Here is a 19,932-nt window from a genome sequence, read left to right on the forward strand (position 1 = left end):
TCTTTTTTTTTTTTGTCGCCATATTATGAAGTTGACAGAAATCCCCCGTTCCGTCCGTCACTTATTGGCTTCGACTTCGGCTTCGGCTCTTTCTTGTCTTTTTCTCTATCTACCCCGCCCCCCTAATGTTTCCTATAGAGGCCGGCTCCTCCATAAGTTAGGAGGCGTCTACAAACCGTTCGGAATGTGGCGCAGTCAAGAACACACATCATATTAATATGTGGTGCGTGCGGTGTGCTGTTGCTCGAAGTCGTCTCCGGCCCTCGGTCGCGGCACTACATAGCCACTCTTCGATATTTGGACGGGTTTTATCGCTTTACTCTTTGGGTTCTTTGACCCTTGGGTTCTCCCTTCCTCAAGTGACCAGCTTTTTGATAGTTAGTTTGTCTCCAGAGTCACATCCAGTGTTTCCACACTTATTTCGTATTATTTTTTTCTTCATTATCTTTTATTATCATGGAGCACGCAAGTGTAACTCCCATGGAATTTGCCGGCATAATAAAACTTGCATCCCCATACTTTTCTTTCTTCAACTCAATTCAGTTCAATTCCCTCATGATCTTCTCACCATGTAAAGTAACGGGTTATCATTAATAGTATCGAGATAGCATTCCGTTGATGCAATCCACGCACCGCAGAGCTCGCGAATTCTAAATGCCCGAATTCAATTTCGTCAATTGTTTTACATTCAAACTCAACTCAACTCAGCTCCAAATTTCCATTCTCGTGCAGTACAAAATTAAGCGAATTAAGCGACATATTTTGCTCGCATTATTCCGCATTCAGCCTTCCGCAAAATAATGTGAGATTCCTCCGACGTGTTCTCAGCATAATATTGGATCATCAGAGTGCTCTAAGAGGGAATAGCTTAAGGGAGTGATTTAGGCACTCGTCGTAGCACACAACAGTCGATCCCTAATTGCCATCTGTAATGACAGCTGCACTCCGAATGCTGTATTGATGGCCTTTCTCTTTCCTTGCAGACTCCTAGCAACTAGCGAAGCCGACCATCGAGACTAAGTGAGATAGCGCGAACCGCGAGAGAGATCCACGCCCAAGATGCTTGGCTTCGCCTGTATTGCGTTTCTGCTGCCCGTCTGTATCTCAGGTAAGAACAATTTCTCACGGACGAGCGCATTCTTCCGGTAAGCGCGCTGCAGCATGTGGCTTTGCACTGCGCGGATTTTCCTGGAGAAATCGTTTTAGAGCGATCCGTGCGGTTGTTGGGACGCAAATGTCATGTGCCACTGTTCGAATACTGAGATGTCATTTTGTATTTGACACAGATCTTACTTTTCTTTTCTTTCTTTTTTTTTTTTTTTCATGAAGGAAGCTATGTGAGCAGAGTAGATGCCGCGTTTTGCGGGCGGATTATACGGCCAGGCAGACGAGACAGTGCAACTACTAAAATTCATTAACTTTTTTATTAGCGGTTTTGGGGGAAATGTGAGACAACATAATAGGAGTCAGTCATTACTTAGAGCCACCCACCTTTTGAAGGTATCTGCCAACAAATGTTGCTATGCAAATGAGTCGAAACCGAAACAAGCCGCATCGGAAGCACATGAAGAACTACGCCAATTCCATGTCAGAGGGCCACGTGCTTTGAAGTGATGCAACTAACTCGACCATATAGGCACGTGTCTACTGACCAGCGAACCATTCACCATCCATAAGAGATCACATTGCACGTGGACGCCGAAGGTGTCGGCTTATTGGCGTAGCAAAATTTTGCGATGTATGTTTCTAAGTGCAAGCTCGTCTGAGGATTCTTTTTAAGTGGATGGGAGCTTTAAATACCGACTGCTTCAACACAGCTGTCTCATATTCGTCAAAAGCTTCTAGTTAAAACGTTAAGTAATAAAGTTAGGTAATTAGTCATCTAATAGTTGCGTACTTTCTCTAAAATCTCCACCTGGTCGTCAACCCCACCTGCAAAAACAGCGTCTATGCTGTCGTCATAGCTTCTTACGAAAATATCTGTATTAAGAAGAAGAAAAAAAAAAAAAAAAAAAACACCCTCTGAAAACGTAACGTCCCACAGGCTACAAAGATGGGGACAGCTGGTTTATCTTTATCTATGAAGTGCCAAATTATCTTCACAGAATTCAGTGTATGAATGCACTACAATGCCGTGTGGAAGCTGGTGGCGGTTAAAGTTAATCCTAAAGCCACTACGCGCAAGTTACGCACGGAGGCACCGCCTAGTTTCATAGCCAGGCAGGAAAGAGACGGGGCCAGCGAGGGGGTAGGGGGGTTCAAACCCCCGAAATTATATCTTTGGTAGAGCATCTGGAAGAGGGAAACGAGAGAGAAGCGCCCCCATGTAAAGCCCCCATAGAATCCCTCCCGAAGTATTCTTCTGGACGGGGTAGTTGGTAACGATCCATGGTAAAATGAGCAGTCAAAACACACGCACACACGAGAATACAGCAGGACAGTACAACTGCTAACTTGCACCTAGCAGTTTCACTCACAGCACACGAGGCTTTACACATATTGTTAGTGGGGAATTAGCAGTTGCGTTGTCCTGCTGTGTTCTCTTGTCTGTGTGTTTTGGCTGTTTTGTATACCATGGCTTGCTAAGAAAGCATTTGAAACCCTAGTTGGGATCGTGCAATATCGAGCTTTTCCTTGTGCACATTTAGAGTAGTTACAGTCATGATAATATTATGCTGCCGAATATGACGCATTATGACGCAGCCGCATATAGGGTATCGGGATGCATCCCGCACAACACTGTGTCTGTTATTACTGTAAGACGTTCAAAGTGTCTGTGTGTTACTGTTGAAGCGTATGCCTTTAGTCGTGGTGACATACAACGCACTGAATCTGCAACAGGTACAGCAGTGTATAGACTTTTTTCCTAACAGCACTCCCATGGCTGTGATCATTACGTTATTGATCGCTCGCATTTCTGGCTCATACGTTCTAGAAGCCCTTCTTATCGCTCAAACGACATTTGGCTTTCTTTGTATTTATCACGCATATTTTTTACCGAATTATATCCCCACCATGTACTCTCGATTGAAGTCGATTTACCTTTAATTCTTCTGTTCTATTGTTCACTTTCGCTTACTACTTCGTTGATCGGCTCTTCTGGGGGAAACATCGCATGTCGTCATCACTTCTCCTTCATTCATTGTTGTTATTGGCTCTTCTGGATAGCCTGCTCATCTGGAGAACGACTTGGTTATTTTGAAGCTTCCAAACATATTTAACGCGCGTACTGCGCACAACACACTCCACCCTGTCCACAGACGCCAAGAGCAATATGTACCGCAATAAATTTCAGTGTCAGGATAATACATCGCCGGCGCACAACTGCGATCAATACATCAAACGCTGCACGTTGTTAACGTAGTAATTGTGCCTGAAAGGTTTCCTTCTGGTTGGACGAATCTATGACTTGCTGAAAAGAAGCTCATTTGTCAGCTCACTTGAACACGGGAGCATTGAGACCAGAAAAAAAAAAGTAAGAATGAATGAATCAATTCTTTATCTACATTGATAACATGATAGACGATTGAAAAGATAATAAAAATAATAACTCAATATCACAAATTCAAAGCTGTCTGCTCGGGAAAGAGAGCGTGAGATCCAGTGACTTTGAGGAGCAACGAGAGGTAAAAACTAAAGGGAAATAAGGAAATAACATAACCAAAGAGAGCAGCGGCTGAAGTGGACGGGCACTCCTGTCGGACTCCTGTGAAGCATCTATCCCAGTTTCTGGTTGCTTTGGTGAACCGTCTTGCTTATTACCGCGCTTCGTCCACGGTCTGTGCGCTCGTTTAATGACTTTGAAAGTCGAAGAGCCCACCGTCTATCCCTGGCATTCCTCCTGACCTTCGCGTGGCTTAGCAAGCGGCCACGGCCTCTTCCTCTCCAATTATTTTTAATGGCGGTTGCCTGCGTTGCGGCACGGTGAAGGCAACCACGGACGCACGTGTCCTGTTTGATAATGTAGCACACTCCGCACCAATTTTAGGTGACGGACTCTGAAGATTGTTGGTCGATTAACATATGGGTATTAGTGACCTGCAACCATTGAAGTGACTTCTCCTTCCGAAACTTAATCCTCGTAAATAGTGACTTCGTTACTTAGTGTGTCATTTCCGGCTGAGGGAGAAGGTTCGCGTTACAATCTAAGGTGCTCGTCTCTTGCTCATGAAAATGTTGTTTATACGCCGATATAGATCACCAAAGACGTGCTTCAACCCGTGTGCAAGACGCCGAGTAAAATTGTCCTGATTCATAACGCATAAATAGAAACTGCATTGAACGTACACGGCATTAGCACAGTGCTAAGCCTAAGGGTTCATTCCCCTATGCCTGCATCGTCACTGGTGTCGGCACAGGCGCGTTAGTCCAGCCTCTGTGGCTTCTGCGCCGCATTGTATCGCGCTTGAACGTCCGCTCAGGCACGTAAGCAGTCACCTGATCAGAATATTTTATTTAACATAATTATCTAAGTACACAAGTTACTTCTCAAGTTACACTTTGCTTGTAAGTAACACCATAACAACGTAGATGTTCTGCGTGTGAACTATCGTTACAAGAATGTCACACTGCTAAAAGTATGTACAATCTACCATTCGTATGTACACATATCAGGCAAAATTCGACTGAAAAATTGGTTGTGATTATTTACACTATTTACATAATCTGAATCCCTTGTTAGAAAACCAGGTTCCTCAGAGCAACGCGCCCATACTTTACGCATAGCAGTCACCATACTTGCAGTCACCACACTTTAGCAGTCACCTTGCACGTTTACCTGACGATTACGCTGATGCACACGCTCGTCGTCTTGAGCACGTGCATGTAAGGTAGTACAGTTACGTAACTTTTATATTACGCGCATTATGTTGGTCAGCCCCACTATACTTTATTGAGCAATGCTGCATCTGCATTCACCCAAAGCAGTAATGCAGTCATCAGTGGAAGTCAAGAAGCATAGCTTATTATTCCTAGTAGAATACGTGGTTTATAAACATCTGGGGAAGAGTTGTACTTGTAATAGTTTCCGCGTCGTAGTTTTCAATACGAGAAACTTGTTTGCCAAGAGGAAAAATTCTGATTCCAGTCCCATCAGCAAAGCACCTGAGAGCGTATTAGAAGGCATTACCTGAAATGCTGAAAACATATCAACTCGGCTTGCCGTGCTGTGCTCCCCTAGAGGAACCGCTTAATTTAAATCTGCACGACCTCTACCGGGCTCCCTACCTCAAAACGAAAGAGAATACTCGATAGTTCTCCACTCATGTAATGCGCTTTATGCTACCGGAGGTACCTGAGGGAAATTATGCTCTTAGCCGTAGCAAACAGAGGTCCGGACCCCGCTTTGAATTGAGTGAACTCTGATAAGGATATGTAGGTACCGCCGCGTCCATCAGCTAGTCGTTTATAACAGCTCACGCATTAGCTGTTATACTTAGCTATACTTAGCTTATACTTAAGCTGACAAAGCTGACTTGTACTTCTCTGACAAAGTTAAGGTGGGAGAAGGGGATTAATATCTGTATTCAACCTAAAACACCCTAATGGCAAAGTTGGAGATGTGATTTCGTAGCACGCTGTGCAAGGCGCTTGCGTTTTATGGTTCTTAGTCTTCTCCTTTGGCACTTAGAAAATCTGGTCGAGAGGAGTTCCGGCCGTCTGTACAAGCAATCAGTGCTTCGTCGTTGGTTTGCAACGACATATGCACGCATATCGCACAACAGTACAAGCGTAGAGATGCTGCAAAGAAGAAAGCGTGATGAAGAAATCCATAACTACCATTATAACCGCATGTTCACGGCTACCTAAGCAAAAATAAAGTTAGTATTATTAGTATTAGTATTATTAGCATTATTACTATTATGAATATGCGTCGAAGTGTGAAACAAAACGAAAACAAGAAACTCATGTCAATGAGCCCGCGAGGAGGGAATCACACACACACACACACACACACACACACACACACACACACACACACACACACACACACACACACACACACACACACACACACACACACACACACACACACACACACACACACACACACACACACACACACACACACACACACACACACACACACACACACACACACACACACACACACACACACACACACACACACACACACACACACACACACACACACACACACACACACACACACACACACACACACACACACACACACACACACACACACACACACACACACACACACACACACACACACACACACACACACACACACACACACACACACACACACACACACACACACACACACACACACACACACACACACACACACACACACACACACACACACACACACACACACACACACACACACACACACACACACACACACACACACACACACACACACACACACACACACACACACACACACACACACACACACACACACACACACACACACACACACACACACACACACACACACACACACACACACACACACACACACACACACACACACACACACACACACACACACACACACACACACACACACACACACACACACACACACACACACACACACACACACACACACACACACACACACACACACACACACACACACACACACACACACACACACACACACACACACACACACACACACACACACACACACACACACACACACACACACACACACACACACACACACACACACACACACACACACACACACACACACACACACACACACACACACACACACACACACACACACACACACACACACACACACACACACACACACACACACACACACACACACACACACACACACACACACACACACACACACACACACACACACACACACACACACACACACACACACACACACACACACACACACACACACACACACACACACACACACACACACACACACACACACACACACACACACACACACACACACACACACACACACACACACACACACACACACACACACACACACACACACACACACACACACACACACACACACACACACACACACACACACACACACACACACACACACACACACACACACACACACACACACACACATTGGATGGTAATGGGGTGGGCGATTCACCGCCGCTGAGGCGGTACACTGCCCTATTTCGCGTTGGGGCAGGATGAAGGGATGATGATGGGGCTTTCAAAGAGCCGTCGCCAGACCGGTGGAGCACAAGTACTCCGCCAGAAGACGAAGGCCCTGCGTCTGGTGGGCAGCGTTCGACCACGGACCGAGGATCTTCGCTAGGTTGAACGGCCGCTTGTCGATGCGTTGCATAGGGCACGCTCGTGGTGGTATTGCACGCAAGCCAGGATGACGTGGCTGAGGTCGCCGTGCACTCCACAAGTGGGGCAGAGGGAAGACGAGGTGGAGCCGAGACGGTGTTGAAAGGCAGGTGTAAAGGCAACGTTGAGCCTCATGCGGTGGAAGAGACCAGTTAATGGGCGCGGTAGTCGCGGAGGAAGGACGAGAGAAAGCGTGGGGTCTGCATCAGAGAGAAGGGAGTGAGCTATGTCGTGTTCCCACTGAGCCTGCATCTTGGGACCGGTGAGAGTCAAGAGGAGGTGTTACCGGTCGCCCGACGACATCATTATCGGGGAAAAAGCTGCGTGCTGATGGGCGTTCAATGCGGCTCTGTCTGCTTCTTCGTTGCCGCGGATACCGACATGTCCGGGGATCCACTGCAATATTACAGTGTGCCCTACAATGGTCGCCTTCTTATAAGCTTGCAGGATGTCAAAGACAACAGGACCGAGGAGTCCAGGTATCCCCAAGTTGGCCACACACTGGAGCGCGGGTCTTGAGTCTGTAAAGACGACCCAGGACTGCGCTGGACTGGCTGATATTTTTTGCATAGCAAATAGAATGGCGTAAAGCTCGGCACACGTAGACGATATTCTGTGAGAAAGACGGTGACCACAGGAGACTGACTGGGATGGAATGACAAATGCCGAGGACGATCCACCCCGAGTAGATGACCCGTCAGTGAAAACTGGCGTTGACGCCGTGTAGTTGTCGTTCATCATGCCCAGTGTAAGCTGCTTGGCGACACACGGGGCTGTATCCCTTTTCCTTCCATGCAGGCCAGGAACAGTTAGGCAGGTGACTGGGCTTGACAGAGACCATGGAGGGGCACTGGGAGCCACTGTCTTCACTACGAAACGCGGGACGCTAGGCTTCAGCTGAGTCATCACCGAGCGGACCTTGCAGTGCTTGCGCCTCAAGATCCTCGAAACGAGCGGGTGCCGCCGATGATGGGATAAAAGGCGGAGAAAAAGTCGGCAGGTCTCACCATAGCGAAGAACCTCCAGCGGGGTGTCCCTCGCTTCAGCAATAACTGCTCGGGTCTCTGCTGCTCGGGGGACGCCGAGGCACACACGGAGGCTTCGGGCCAGGAGGCACTGCAGCTTATGATCAGAAGATGTCGGCAGGCCATTAAGCACCGGTAAACTATACGCGAGGGACCCTCGAACCAAAGCCCTGTGGACGGCCAACAGAGAGCTCGTGTCACTGCCCCATCTCATGCCTGCCAAGCGACGGATCACTGCAATCCAACGGTGGATCTTGATCTCCAAGCTTGCAATATGCCTCCGCCAGGAGAGCCTAGCATCAACAGTGAGACCGAGGAACCTATGGTGAGACACGTGCTTCAACGGTATGCCTGCAACGGAAAGCTGGAAGGGCCTCATGTTCCGCCTTGTAAAAGGAATTACTACTGTCTTTTCTGTCGATATGTCTAAGCCCGCCAGGGACAGGTACTGCTGGATAGCATCGAGAGCGAGTTGGAGGCGTCGCTGGAGGGCAGGACGGGATTTACCGGTGGTCCAGATACAAATGTCATCAGCATAGATGGAGATAGCCACTTTCCTACCGACGCAACCTCGAAGGCCAGCCATAACAATGTTGAATAAGATGGGGCTCAGAACACTCCCCTGGGGCACCCCATGGGTCAACTTGACAAAGTCTGTATCCCCCTGGCTTGTGCGGACGAACAGTTCCCGTCCATGAAGGAAATCAGTAAGCCATGAGAGAGCTCTGAAAGGCAGGGCGGCATCAACAAGGCCATGGAGGACAGAAGCGTGGCTGACAGTATCGTACGCCCGCCTAACATCGAGAAAGGCAGCCAGCACAGTCTTCTTGCGCATCTTTGCGTCTTCCACAGAAGTGATTAAATCGAGTACCGAGTCTATTGCTGCTCTGTGCCGTCGAAAGCCTGACATTTCTTCCGGGAAGACGCGGCGATGTTCGAGCCACCACTCCAGTCTAGCGAGTACCATGCGCTCCATCAACTTCCCAAGGCAGCTAGTCAGGCTCACTGGTCGAAAGGAGGAGAGCTGCGATGGTGGTTTGCCTGGCTTCAATAGCGGAATAACACGTGCGCGCTTCCAACTGTCGGGTACTTTCCCTGACCTCCATGATCTATTAAATACCTCCAGCAGATACTTCACACATTTCTGATCAAGGTTGCGAAGAGCCCTATAGGTGACATTATCCGGCCCAGGAGAGGACCGAACCCGAGACAGCAGCAGCGCGCTTCTGAACTCGGCCAGTGAGACATCCATATCCATGTCCGGATCAGTGACTATGGGCGCAGCTTCAATCCGTTCGACTAACGTAGTCACATGGGAAGAAAACCATGTTGAACTTGCAGCCTTCGAAGGAGCGGCAATGGTGTTGCAGAAGGCCTGAGCCACCTCTGCTTCGGACTTTGAGGAGGACAGCGCAAGGGCACCTAAAGGATGCTGATTCGTGGGAGGTTCGCTTAAACTTCTTGCCACTCGCCAGATCTTCGCAGGGCTGTCAAAAGACGACAACGATCCGCAGAACTGCCTCCAGCGCTTACGATCAATCGCAGACAGCTCCTTAGTGACTGCCTTGCACGCACGGCGGGCTTCTTGGATGTCTTTGAGCAACCCAGTCCGACGAGCAGTGCGCTCGGCGCGTCGACGGTATTCCCGCAGCTGCTCAACCCTAGGGTTTGAGCCGAGATGTCTAGGAACGACTGTAACATACTTGCTTGATGAACGAAGGGCCTCCTCGATGCATCCTGCCATCTCGTCTGCTGAGAGGTCAGGTCGGGTGCTGGTGGAACACAAGGCGCGAAAGGCTGACCAATCCGTTATCCTTACAGCTTTACGCCGTTCTTTCTGAAGAAATTTTTTAAAACCAATGAAAATGGGAAGATGGTCACTTCCCCGACCGTCCAGGCCAACCGCCCACGACAGGTACCTGGATACATCCTTTGAGCACAGAGAGAGGTCTAGAGAGTCTGACCGAAGCATCCGGCCGAGGAACGTAGATGACCCATCATTGAGAAGATGCAGTCGCAGATCCTCTATAACGGGAATCAGGGAATCAGAAACGTAATATTACAGCGGTTAGGAGCAACTAAGGTTTATTCGAACGGGAACTTTCGTGCAGGAGACTGTACTTCTTCATGTTACACAAACGCAGCCTGTTGCACGAAAGTTCTCGTTCGAATAAACCTTAGTTTCTCCTAACCGTTTTAATATTGCGTTTATTATTGTTATAAGTGATTTGTTGCACCTTGCCGACTTTCAACGGCATAACATGGCATTCCTTTTTGGTTGGTTCCTTTCGACATGGTTTTCTCTTGCCGGTATGTGTGCAGAGTCCAAAATGAAGCGCTCTATGTGTCCACTAAGAATGGAACAGGAGTCTACATTTGTTTTGCGGCCTGCATGTACGTGAACGACAAAATGTTGTTTCCATAAAACTTTCTTGCACATAGCGGTTGCACGGTACAAATGCTGTATCAGTGACATATCTGAGTTAGACAACAGCGTTTCTGTCGTACCTTTCGTTCGCTCTGTGTTGCTCCTCTTGCACACTGCAGTACTCATAAGTAGTCTCCTTCCCGGACTATTATTTACAGCGAAACTGCTTCACACTGTCCGCTTCCGTTCCCATCTGAGCCCACCAGCGTGCTGACAAGGTTAGAAACGAAAGAAAAGTGCTAGCTCTCCTCGCAGTCAATGCAGGAATTCTCCTCCTGTTTGCGCCAGATTTCATTTGTTTCGCTTCTCCGCGCCAGACCCCTTTTCTGAAAGCAGCCGGTCGAAAATTGTTCTTTCCTCGCTGAGGGGGGGATACACTATGCTGCTTGTTTCGAGAGCGCCATCGGACGGAGAAAGCGAGCCAAAGAAGAAAACGCAGTGATGCAAACATAGAAATACAAAAAAATACACAAAATAATCAGCCATGATAAAGTGGCATTATTGCAGGAAGGAAAGCCAGTAGCAGTCGTCCCAGCGGAAGGGGCTCCCCTCCTTCTTTGCTCTTTTGAACTCATCATGATTCTTTTCGTTTCGGTTAATGCGCTGGTTTGTATTTAGCTCTCTGGAAATAGGTTTCATCGCGCCGAACTCAGAGGTCGACTGCCGCCTCTGAATCACAGCGGCGGGAGATGGCCAGAGAAGCTATCGCAGTGTCCATTTTCCTGTGATTCCTTGCAGTTGGAGAAATAACGGGCGGCCATTCTGCTATGGTGATAACGGCTCCAAATCATTGGCTCTTGTTGTAGCTGGTAACCGACCTGCTCTTCAGTCAAGTTCCAGTGTATTGTCGGCGTTGTGTAGTACGCAACAATACTTCCAACAACCTTCGATATAGTGGATTACAGCGTCAAGACGCATTTGCAAACGTTAGCTTCGTAAGCTGACATTGATAGTTATAATGCTGGTGTAAACTACATCATACTATGAAGAAATTGCAGTACTCCCGCTTTCGGTTCTCAGTGGCGAGTATAGTTTCTAAAATTTATGAACACCGCTATGTGTTTCTGAGAACCGTACGGATTACGAACACCGTATATCTGATAGTCCATTGTTTGGAATGCTGACACCGCTCGAAACTGTCCAAATCACTTCTTTTTCGCAAAGAAAGTCAGAGGTTTCAGAATGGATATACTTTCGATTCTTTACTTGAACAGTTGAGAGCGAAACAAAAACGGTATTGATGTTGCCACGAACTTGACAAACGAGCGAGCGGTGCGAAATAGAGCTTCTCGTGAGTAAGACCGAGACAACGAACCGAGGAACCGCGCGAGAGGCCTCTGCGCATTCCAACGGCGGTTGGCGTGGTGAGTGTGCATGTTTTCTTTTTCTCGCATATGTGCGATAGCTGGTGCATTCCGTTGTACCGTTGGTTCATTCAACGAGTGAATGAAGGTAGTACCAGCGGGATCCCGGGTGATGAGACTTCTGGAACATCCCATCGACTGCAACTCAGTGGATGAGCCGCGCTCGCCTATACGAGTCTCTGGAGAGGTGCGCGATGAGCCCTCTCCTACCCAGATAGGCTCTTAAGGATTTCAGGGGACGATGTGACGCTTTAGTCCTGGGATGTCAAACTGTTCCATCGAGTGGATTTTCTCAGGAAGTGGAAATACTCTCTGAACATCTCTTCTGACATGTTGCGATGGTAGAAACTGTGCATTTCTAATCCCTGATTTGCTGACAGCTGACTCTACGTTTAGAGCCAACGGCTCGATTTAGAAGCATATCGCTAACTGTTATAATTTCTGTTCTTAGCTTTCTTTCCAATTTTTGTTTTCCCCCTCTCTTCTTGGTGTTGTAGCCCCTTGATTTTTCCATGCAGACAACAACAGGGCTAGCGTGTTATGTCAGAATCGACAGCAGACCTTTTGACATCGTGTTTGGAGACTACACTGCTTTGAGCGGCACGGGCCGCATTCTTAGGCCCAAGCCCGGCACGAGCCCGGCCTTCCTTTGATTTGCCCTTCCGAGCCCGGCCCCACGGCTCCATACCTGGCCCGGCACGAGCCCGAAGAATTGCTAGGTTTCTCGGCCCTGGCCTAGCCCGATCCTGAGAAATTTATAGGCTGCCCGGCCCGGCCCAGCCCGGCGCAGTGTAGCGGGCTGTAAAAGTTGACCGTAGCTAACTAGCAGCGGGGTAATACTAGGTCGAGCCAGACCTAGGCCCAGAAATGTACGGGACTCTCTCCGGGCTTTCGCGTAAGCCCGAGTCCGCGCAGTGCTCAGGGTCTGCTCTCCATCAGGGGACTGCACAACTTCCTTAAGGCCATATAGCGATACCATTTCAAGATTCAACTCGTTGTGGGCTTACATATATTTCTCGGTAACGGCCGACCGCACGCTAAATGGGGGTCTACATCATCATCATCATCATCATGAGAAGCTAGTAGAAGTTGTCTGAATTTGCGAGAGGAGAACACCTTATCGTATACGACGCAGCGTTTTATCCCGTATTAAGTCGCGTTACAACCTGGAAGCTCAGAAGGAAACCGCGGTATTGCAATGGATCTCGTAGCGTTCCTGGAGCAGCAGGAGGATACAAAGATACATCACCTCCACACCCGAGGGCTGTGGTAACACATTGACATATAGCGAATTCAGTTGGGCGTTTTGGTGCAGAAAAAGTTGCACTGGATAGGAGTGTGCATGCGACATGGCCGCTTGAATCCAATGTGCGTCGCCTTTCAATAGTCCAATAGTCCGTTCGCTCTTCGTTCGTTTCTAGGCTGAACCCACACTGGTACGCTACACTACGCTGCACGAAAACGATCAGATGAATTCGCTATTATAATATTTCATCGGGACGCATGGGAAACCGTAAGAAAAAAAATTACAGAAAGGTAGGGGACTCTCACCGTGGGAGAGATCCGCGTGGTTTCGGGCGTAGAATTTGCTTTGGTAAATTTTAACTTAATTTTATTTGCGCATTTTAGTTTAGTAGTTACATTAATTAGTCACCCGAAATTAGTAATTTAGTTAATATAACCCTGCACGAAAACGTAACGCTAAAACGTTACGTGAAATTTCGTAAGTGTCAGCCGCACACGACCACAAACGTAAATTCTACGTTAGAAACAGCACCCGACGTCCCGTTTCCATTGTCTCCATAGACAGGAATACAAACCTGTTCCCCCAGAGGTTCAGGCAAGGGTCGTGAATCAAAAAAAATCGCTTTCTGCACAGGGCACGCCGCTCCAATACACCAAAATGGGGTACAAGGTAACGAAACCGAAACCATCGAGCACATATCATAAAGTCTTCCATGCCCATCTTCGACAAACGGACACACTGACTCGATATTCTTTTCCCGTTTGGGGCTAGGAGTAAAGTACGACGAGCAATTAAATGTCTATAACGGTTCATGGAAGACAGCGTACTTGACGTATGTAGAGAGAATACGGAATTCGGTGAAGACGGTCCTCAAATAGCCTAGGACCAAAGCGTCGTCCTAAGCCTCGCTCATCCTCCACATTATCATCTGTTATCCCTATTACCACTGTATCACTGTTATTCGTTGTATGTAGTATCATATCAATGTCATAAATTTCGTTAATATATCTACCTCCTCACCTTCGCGCAAATCGACGCGTTGCCCACTATAACGTGCGATCAATTCCGGCAAGCGAGCAGAACATCATCAACATCACTTTACCTCAAATTAGCTGATAGGCAACATTTTTGAACCGACAGCGAAACTCGTCAGATGTAGACCATTTCTTATTAACGCCGACACATATTTTCTGCGGCACGTCTGTGTTTAGAGGTGTGTGCTGCTGCAGCTATAACCGCACATCCTGGTTTGCGGATAAAAATATGAAGTTTTGAAACCGCGCTGGTAAAGTGCGGATTAAATCGCGCACCTCTGCGGCGCACCTCTGACTGAGTGTCTTTGTTGTTGTTCTCACTGTTCTTATCATTGTTCTTAGTGTAGTTAGGCATTTTTGTTTTTCTAAGTGATCTGGAGTAGCCACAACAACAACAACATAGATGAATGGATGATGATGATGTGGGATGTTTCCCTGCGTTGAGTGCAGGACTCTACCCCATTCCAAAAAGGTTCACATGAAAGGATGACGAGGGAAGGAAATCCCTACAGTTCGTGAAGGAGGCCGGTGGCCCTCAGAAAGGAAAGAAGAGCGCCAAGTGCACGGCACTGGTGTCCAGGGTTACTCCATGGGCCGAGAACTTTGCAGATGTTGAATGGCCTCTGATCCAGCATTTCAAGTTGAGATTTAAAGGCCCGTCGATCGCGTACGTACTGGCTGCAGTCTTCGAGAATGTGTCGGATTGTTGCCGGTAAACCACAAGTTGTACACAGCGCCGTGGTGCTGTGGCCCAGCCTATACCGGAGTGCAGGGGTGAATGCGACGCTAAGTCGTAAACGACGCACTAGAGACGTAAAGAGGCGAGGGAGACCGCTTGGCATGTCAAATGAAAGCGTTGGGTCAACTGCATACAGAAGCGACCACCGGGTGATGTCATGACACCATTCCTGATGGGCCCAGGGCGACGTCAAAGCGGACAAGAGGGAGCGCCTATCTCCATTCGAAAGTATGATTGAGACTGCTGAGCGGCGATGGTGAGCTGCAGCAGCTGCCCGATCCGCTACCTCATTGCCTCTTATTCCAATGTGGCTAGGGACCCATTGGAGGGTGATCCGGTGGCCGCTGTCTTCTAAAACCTTGAGTGTCGTCAGGATGTTCACTACCACCGGAGCCAAGGAGCCACGGATGCCCATGTTGTCTATGCACTGCAGCGCTGCCCGCGAATCTGTGTAAACCACCCAGAGGCGGGGGTGGTGATCCAAAATAGACCTTAGGAATAGCAGTATGGCATACAACTCCGCAGAGGTGGCCGAGGTGCGGTGCGATAGGCGGAACCCACGTGAAATTGACTCCTCTGGGATTACAAATGCCGCCTGTAGTGGAGGAACCGTCCGTATATACAGCGGTTTGGTTTCCGTATGTAGCGTCCATCCACTCCAGAGTAGCCTGCTTGAGGACTGGAGCAGGGGTTTGGCTCTTCCGCCCCTTGATCCCCGGGATGTGAGACAAGATGGATGGTTTCGGCAGTGTCCATGGCGCTACTGAAGAAGCGGATGGGGCAACAGTGAAGGCAGGTATATGGTCCGTTAGTTCTTGCGCACACTGCGCGATTTTGCTGCGGTTTCGCTTACGAAGCTTCTGTACCAGTGGGTGACGGCGATGGTGAGCGCGCAATCGCAAGTAGTGGCGGAAAGTTTCTCTCTTGCGGAGGACGCCAATTGGGAGTTCCCTGGCCTCGGCTACCACCATCCTCGTCTCAGCGCAACGCGGAACGCCAAGACAGGTCCGCAAGCTGCGCGCCAAGACGCAACGGAGCTTGTGTTCGGACGTCCGTGATAGTCCGTGCAACACAGGTAGGCTGTAGACTACTGAGCCACGAACAAGCGCTTTGTGGAGTGCAAGAAGGTCCCGCTCAGTACATCCCCAGCGCAAGCCGGCAAAGTGACGTATCACATTTCCCCAACGTTGCGCCTTTGAAGAGAGATAGTCAATGTGTCTTGCCCACGACAGGTTGCGGTCCAACACAACACCGAGGAACCTGTGGTGCCTGACCTGCCTTAACGGGGACCCCCCGATGTGTACTTGGAACCGGCGCATCTCTTTCCGGGTAAACGGAAGGGTAGCTCTTTTCTCAGTGGAGATGTCCATCCCTGCGTTCAGGAAGTAGGCATGTATGGCATCAAGTGAGCGCTGGAGCCGACGCTGAATTGCAGGGCGGGACTTGCCAACAGTCCAGACACAAATATCATCAGCATAGATGGACAGATGCACCCTCCGAGGAAGGCACTCCTTGAGGCCCATCAAGACAATGTTAAATAACAGGGGGCTAAGGACACTTCCTTTGGGAACTCCCTGTGGCACAGTGATCTTTTCTGTGTCCCCCTCGCCTGTAGTGACGAAAATCTTCCGTTGATGGAGGAAGTCGGACAGCCACGTCAGCGCCGTATGAGGCACCTGGGCCTGCAACAACCCATGAATAACACAAGGGTGGCTTACGGAATCGTACGCCCGTTTGCTGTCCAGGAAGACAGCCATCGCTATTTGTCTTCGCGCCTTCGCTTCTTCGACCGAAGAGACTAAATCGAGCACCGAATCCATGGAGTTACGGTGTCTGCGGAAACCCGCCATTTCCTGAGGAAAAACAGATCTTCGCTCCAGCCACCACTCGAGCCTGTGAAGTATCATACGTTCAAGGACCTTGCCTAAGCAGCTGGTGAGGCTCACGGGTCGGAAAGACGCCAGATCAGAGGGTTGTTTCCCCGGTTTCAGGATGGGGACTACCCGTGCCTCCTTCCACGCAACAGGGACCTGCCCATCCCTCCATGACGTGTTGTAAACCTTTAAGAGCGCCAAAAGGGATGCGTCGTCCAAATTGCGGAGCGCCACGTAAGTGACTTTGTCTGGACCGGGCGACGACTTCTTGTGGGAGAGTGCCAGCGCAGCCTTGAGCTCGGCAAACGTGAGGTCTGCGTCCATGTCAGGGTCAGACACTGACGGGGCTTGACTAATAGCATGCTGCAGCTCCAATGCGTGGCTCCGAAAGGCTGCACATTTCGCTGCCTCAGACTTTGCTGCCAGAATTTTGCAGAAGTCGTAGGCAACATCCTTCTCAGGCCTAGATACTGAGAGTGCCAGAGATCTGAGGGGATTCCTCGCGGGAGGAGCTTCGCGGAGACTCCGCGCAATCCGCCAGACCTTCGCAGGGCTTGAAAACGGAGTCAGAGACGCGCAAAACTGACGCCATCTTTTTTTGTCAACAGCCTGCAATGCTTTCTGAACCGACGCATTCGCACGACGCGCGGCTTTTGCATCTGCAAGTTGGCCGGATCGCCGAGCCTTCCGCTTTGCCCGTCTTCGAATGGCACGCAAACGCTCCACCTCCGGATCCGTACCTGCGTGGCCAGCGCTGATCTTTGCAGTCGTGGTGGCAGACGTCAGAGAGTTCACAATATGGTCGGTTAATTCGCCTGCGGTCATTCCCACGCGCACGTCCTTTTTGCACAGTTCACGAAAGGACTGCCAGTTTGTTAGCCGTACGGTTCTGCCGCCTGCCCCAGATGCGTACTTGGAGCAGGACATCAATATAGGAACGTGGTCACTACCTCTTCCGCCCAGGTCTGTGGACCACGTCAGGTACAGAAAAACGTCCCTCGAACACAGCGAAATATCTAATACGTCTGTTGAGTAGTCCCGGCGGAGGAATGTTGAAGACCCGTCATTTAAGACACAAAGATCCAGGTCTTCAATGATGTCGCACCACAGGGACCCCTTGCTGTCTCGCCTGCGACTCCCCCACAAGGGGTGATGGGCGTTGATATCCCCAACAACAAGGAAGGGATCATCCGCCCCTGCCAGGGCTAGTCTTAGGTCATGGGTTGTCGTCTGGACTGACGGCGGCACGTACACGCTGAGAACAGTCAGCGAAAATTTCCCAAGAAGAATCTTGCAGTGGACGCAGTCGAAAGGCAACTGTCTCGCCGTGTGTACCTGCGTCACAGCCAAGTCTCGTCGCACACATAGCACTGTCCTCCAAGATGACATCCCCTGCTGACCAAAGACGGTATATCCACTAAGTCGGAAGTCTGGCTTCACGTATGCTTCACAGATGGCCAAAATGGGAGTCCGGTACTTCAATAAAAACAACTTGAGGTCCGGTAGCTTCGTACGCAGACCACGCGCATTCCACTGGAGAATAGTAGCTCGCTTATACAGATTGTCCATGACCCGCGGTCAGAAACTTTTCAGCAGCGAGCAAGGCCTGGACCTCCTGGAGTCCAGCGGCGTCCGGGTACGCCGCTAAGATGGCCTTGAGGACAGCTAGAATCAGAGGGACCAGCACAGCTGCCGTGGCATCACCGCTCACTTGTCGCTCAGACTGCTTCGGGCGCGGAGGGAGTGGTGTGCTTGTATGTGCACCAAGTTGTGGAACCGCAGCGGCCCTCTTGACGACATCCGTATAGGTCTGGCGCAAGGGAGGCGAAGACGTCAGGGGGTGCTGGGCATCCAGGCTAATCGGTGGCTCTCTCATCGACACTCTTGTGTGCTTTGGAGCCCGCTGAGTCCGATGTGGAGGCGGCGCACGCTGGGGGGGCGACACCACGTTGGTGGAGTGCCGATTACGAAGATCGCCGGTACTGCTGACCACCGGGCCCACAATGGTGGGGAGTACCTCCATATGGAACCGTTGTATCGCTGACCGCTTGCGCGGACACAGAGAGTGGGAAGCCGCATGCGGACCTCCACAGTTGGAGCATCTTGGTTGCCGCCGCGCAGTGCACTCCTTGATGGAGTGCGGTCCCGAGCAAATCTTGCACCGTGTGGGCCAACGACAGTTGCGCGAGAAATGCCCGAAACGCTGGCAGTTATAACATTGGGTTGGACCCTCCACATACTCGTGAACATCGTGTGTGCAGAATCCCAAGTGCACCTTCTCAGGGAGTCTCAGGATGGGCTTGAACGTGAGGATGACACTACGAAGAGGGATGAAGCTGTCCGTACCGTCTTCATGATAGACGTGACGAACTTGGCGGCGTGCCGCTATGACGCCTTCTTGCGCCAGGTACGAAACAAGATCACTGTTGTCATAGTCAAGTGGTACGTCGTTGATCTTTCCCATGTTATTCACGTATGATGACGGGATTGAAGCGGAAACAGCCATACCCGCCACGACTTCAAGCGCCAAAAGGTTGGAAACCGCTCCTTGAGATTTCACGAAGACGCACAAGCTGCCATCCTTGCTAATGCGATGGTGAGAAATTGACTCCTGCGCCGCAGCGCATATGTCCCGAGCCACAACATTGGGGTTGACCTTCCAGAAGGAACGGGTGACGTCGATGGGTTTGAAGAGCACGGGAATTCCTTTCGGCCGATTCTTTCTATATGTCACCAGTGTGAAGCGGTCCGCTGCGCCATCATCTTCAACATCTTCAGAGCCCCTATTGGGGTCGTACGTCACCGTAGCTTGCGACCAGTCACAGTGCGGCGACGGAGGGGGAGCAGGTCCACTTGCCTCCGACATGTGAAAGTCCAC

The 19,932-nt window shown here is 49.8% G+C and overlaps 1 protein-coding gene across 4 annotated transcripts in view; it reads left to right on the forward strand.

Annotated features, from left to right (window-relative positions):
- LOC135385943 (hemicentin-2-like) overlaps window positions 1-19,932 on the forward strand; it is a 1,123,122-nt gene that overhangs the window by 601,829 nt on the left and 501,361 nt on the right. For all 4 annotated transcript variants that reach the window (XM_064615587.1, XM_064615589.1, XM_064615588.1 and 1 more), the window contains one exon: window positions 984-1,108. In XM_064615587.1, the coding sequence (XP_064471657.1) occupies window positions 1,060-1,108 (49 nt within the window). In that variant the 5' untranslated portion in view covers window positions 984-1,059. The remainder of the gene's footprint in view (window positions 1-983; window positions 1,109-19,932) is intronic.

This window comes from Ornithodoros turicata, chromosome 2, assembly GCF_037126465.1.
Source record: "Ornithodoros turicata isolate Travis chromosome 2, ASM3712646v1, whole genome shotgun sequence".
NCBI classification, from domain to species: Eukaryota; Metazoa; Arthropoda; class Arachnida; order Ixodida; family Argasidae; genus Ornithodoros; species Ornithodoros turicata.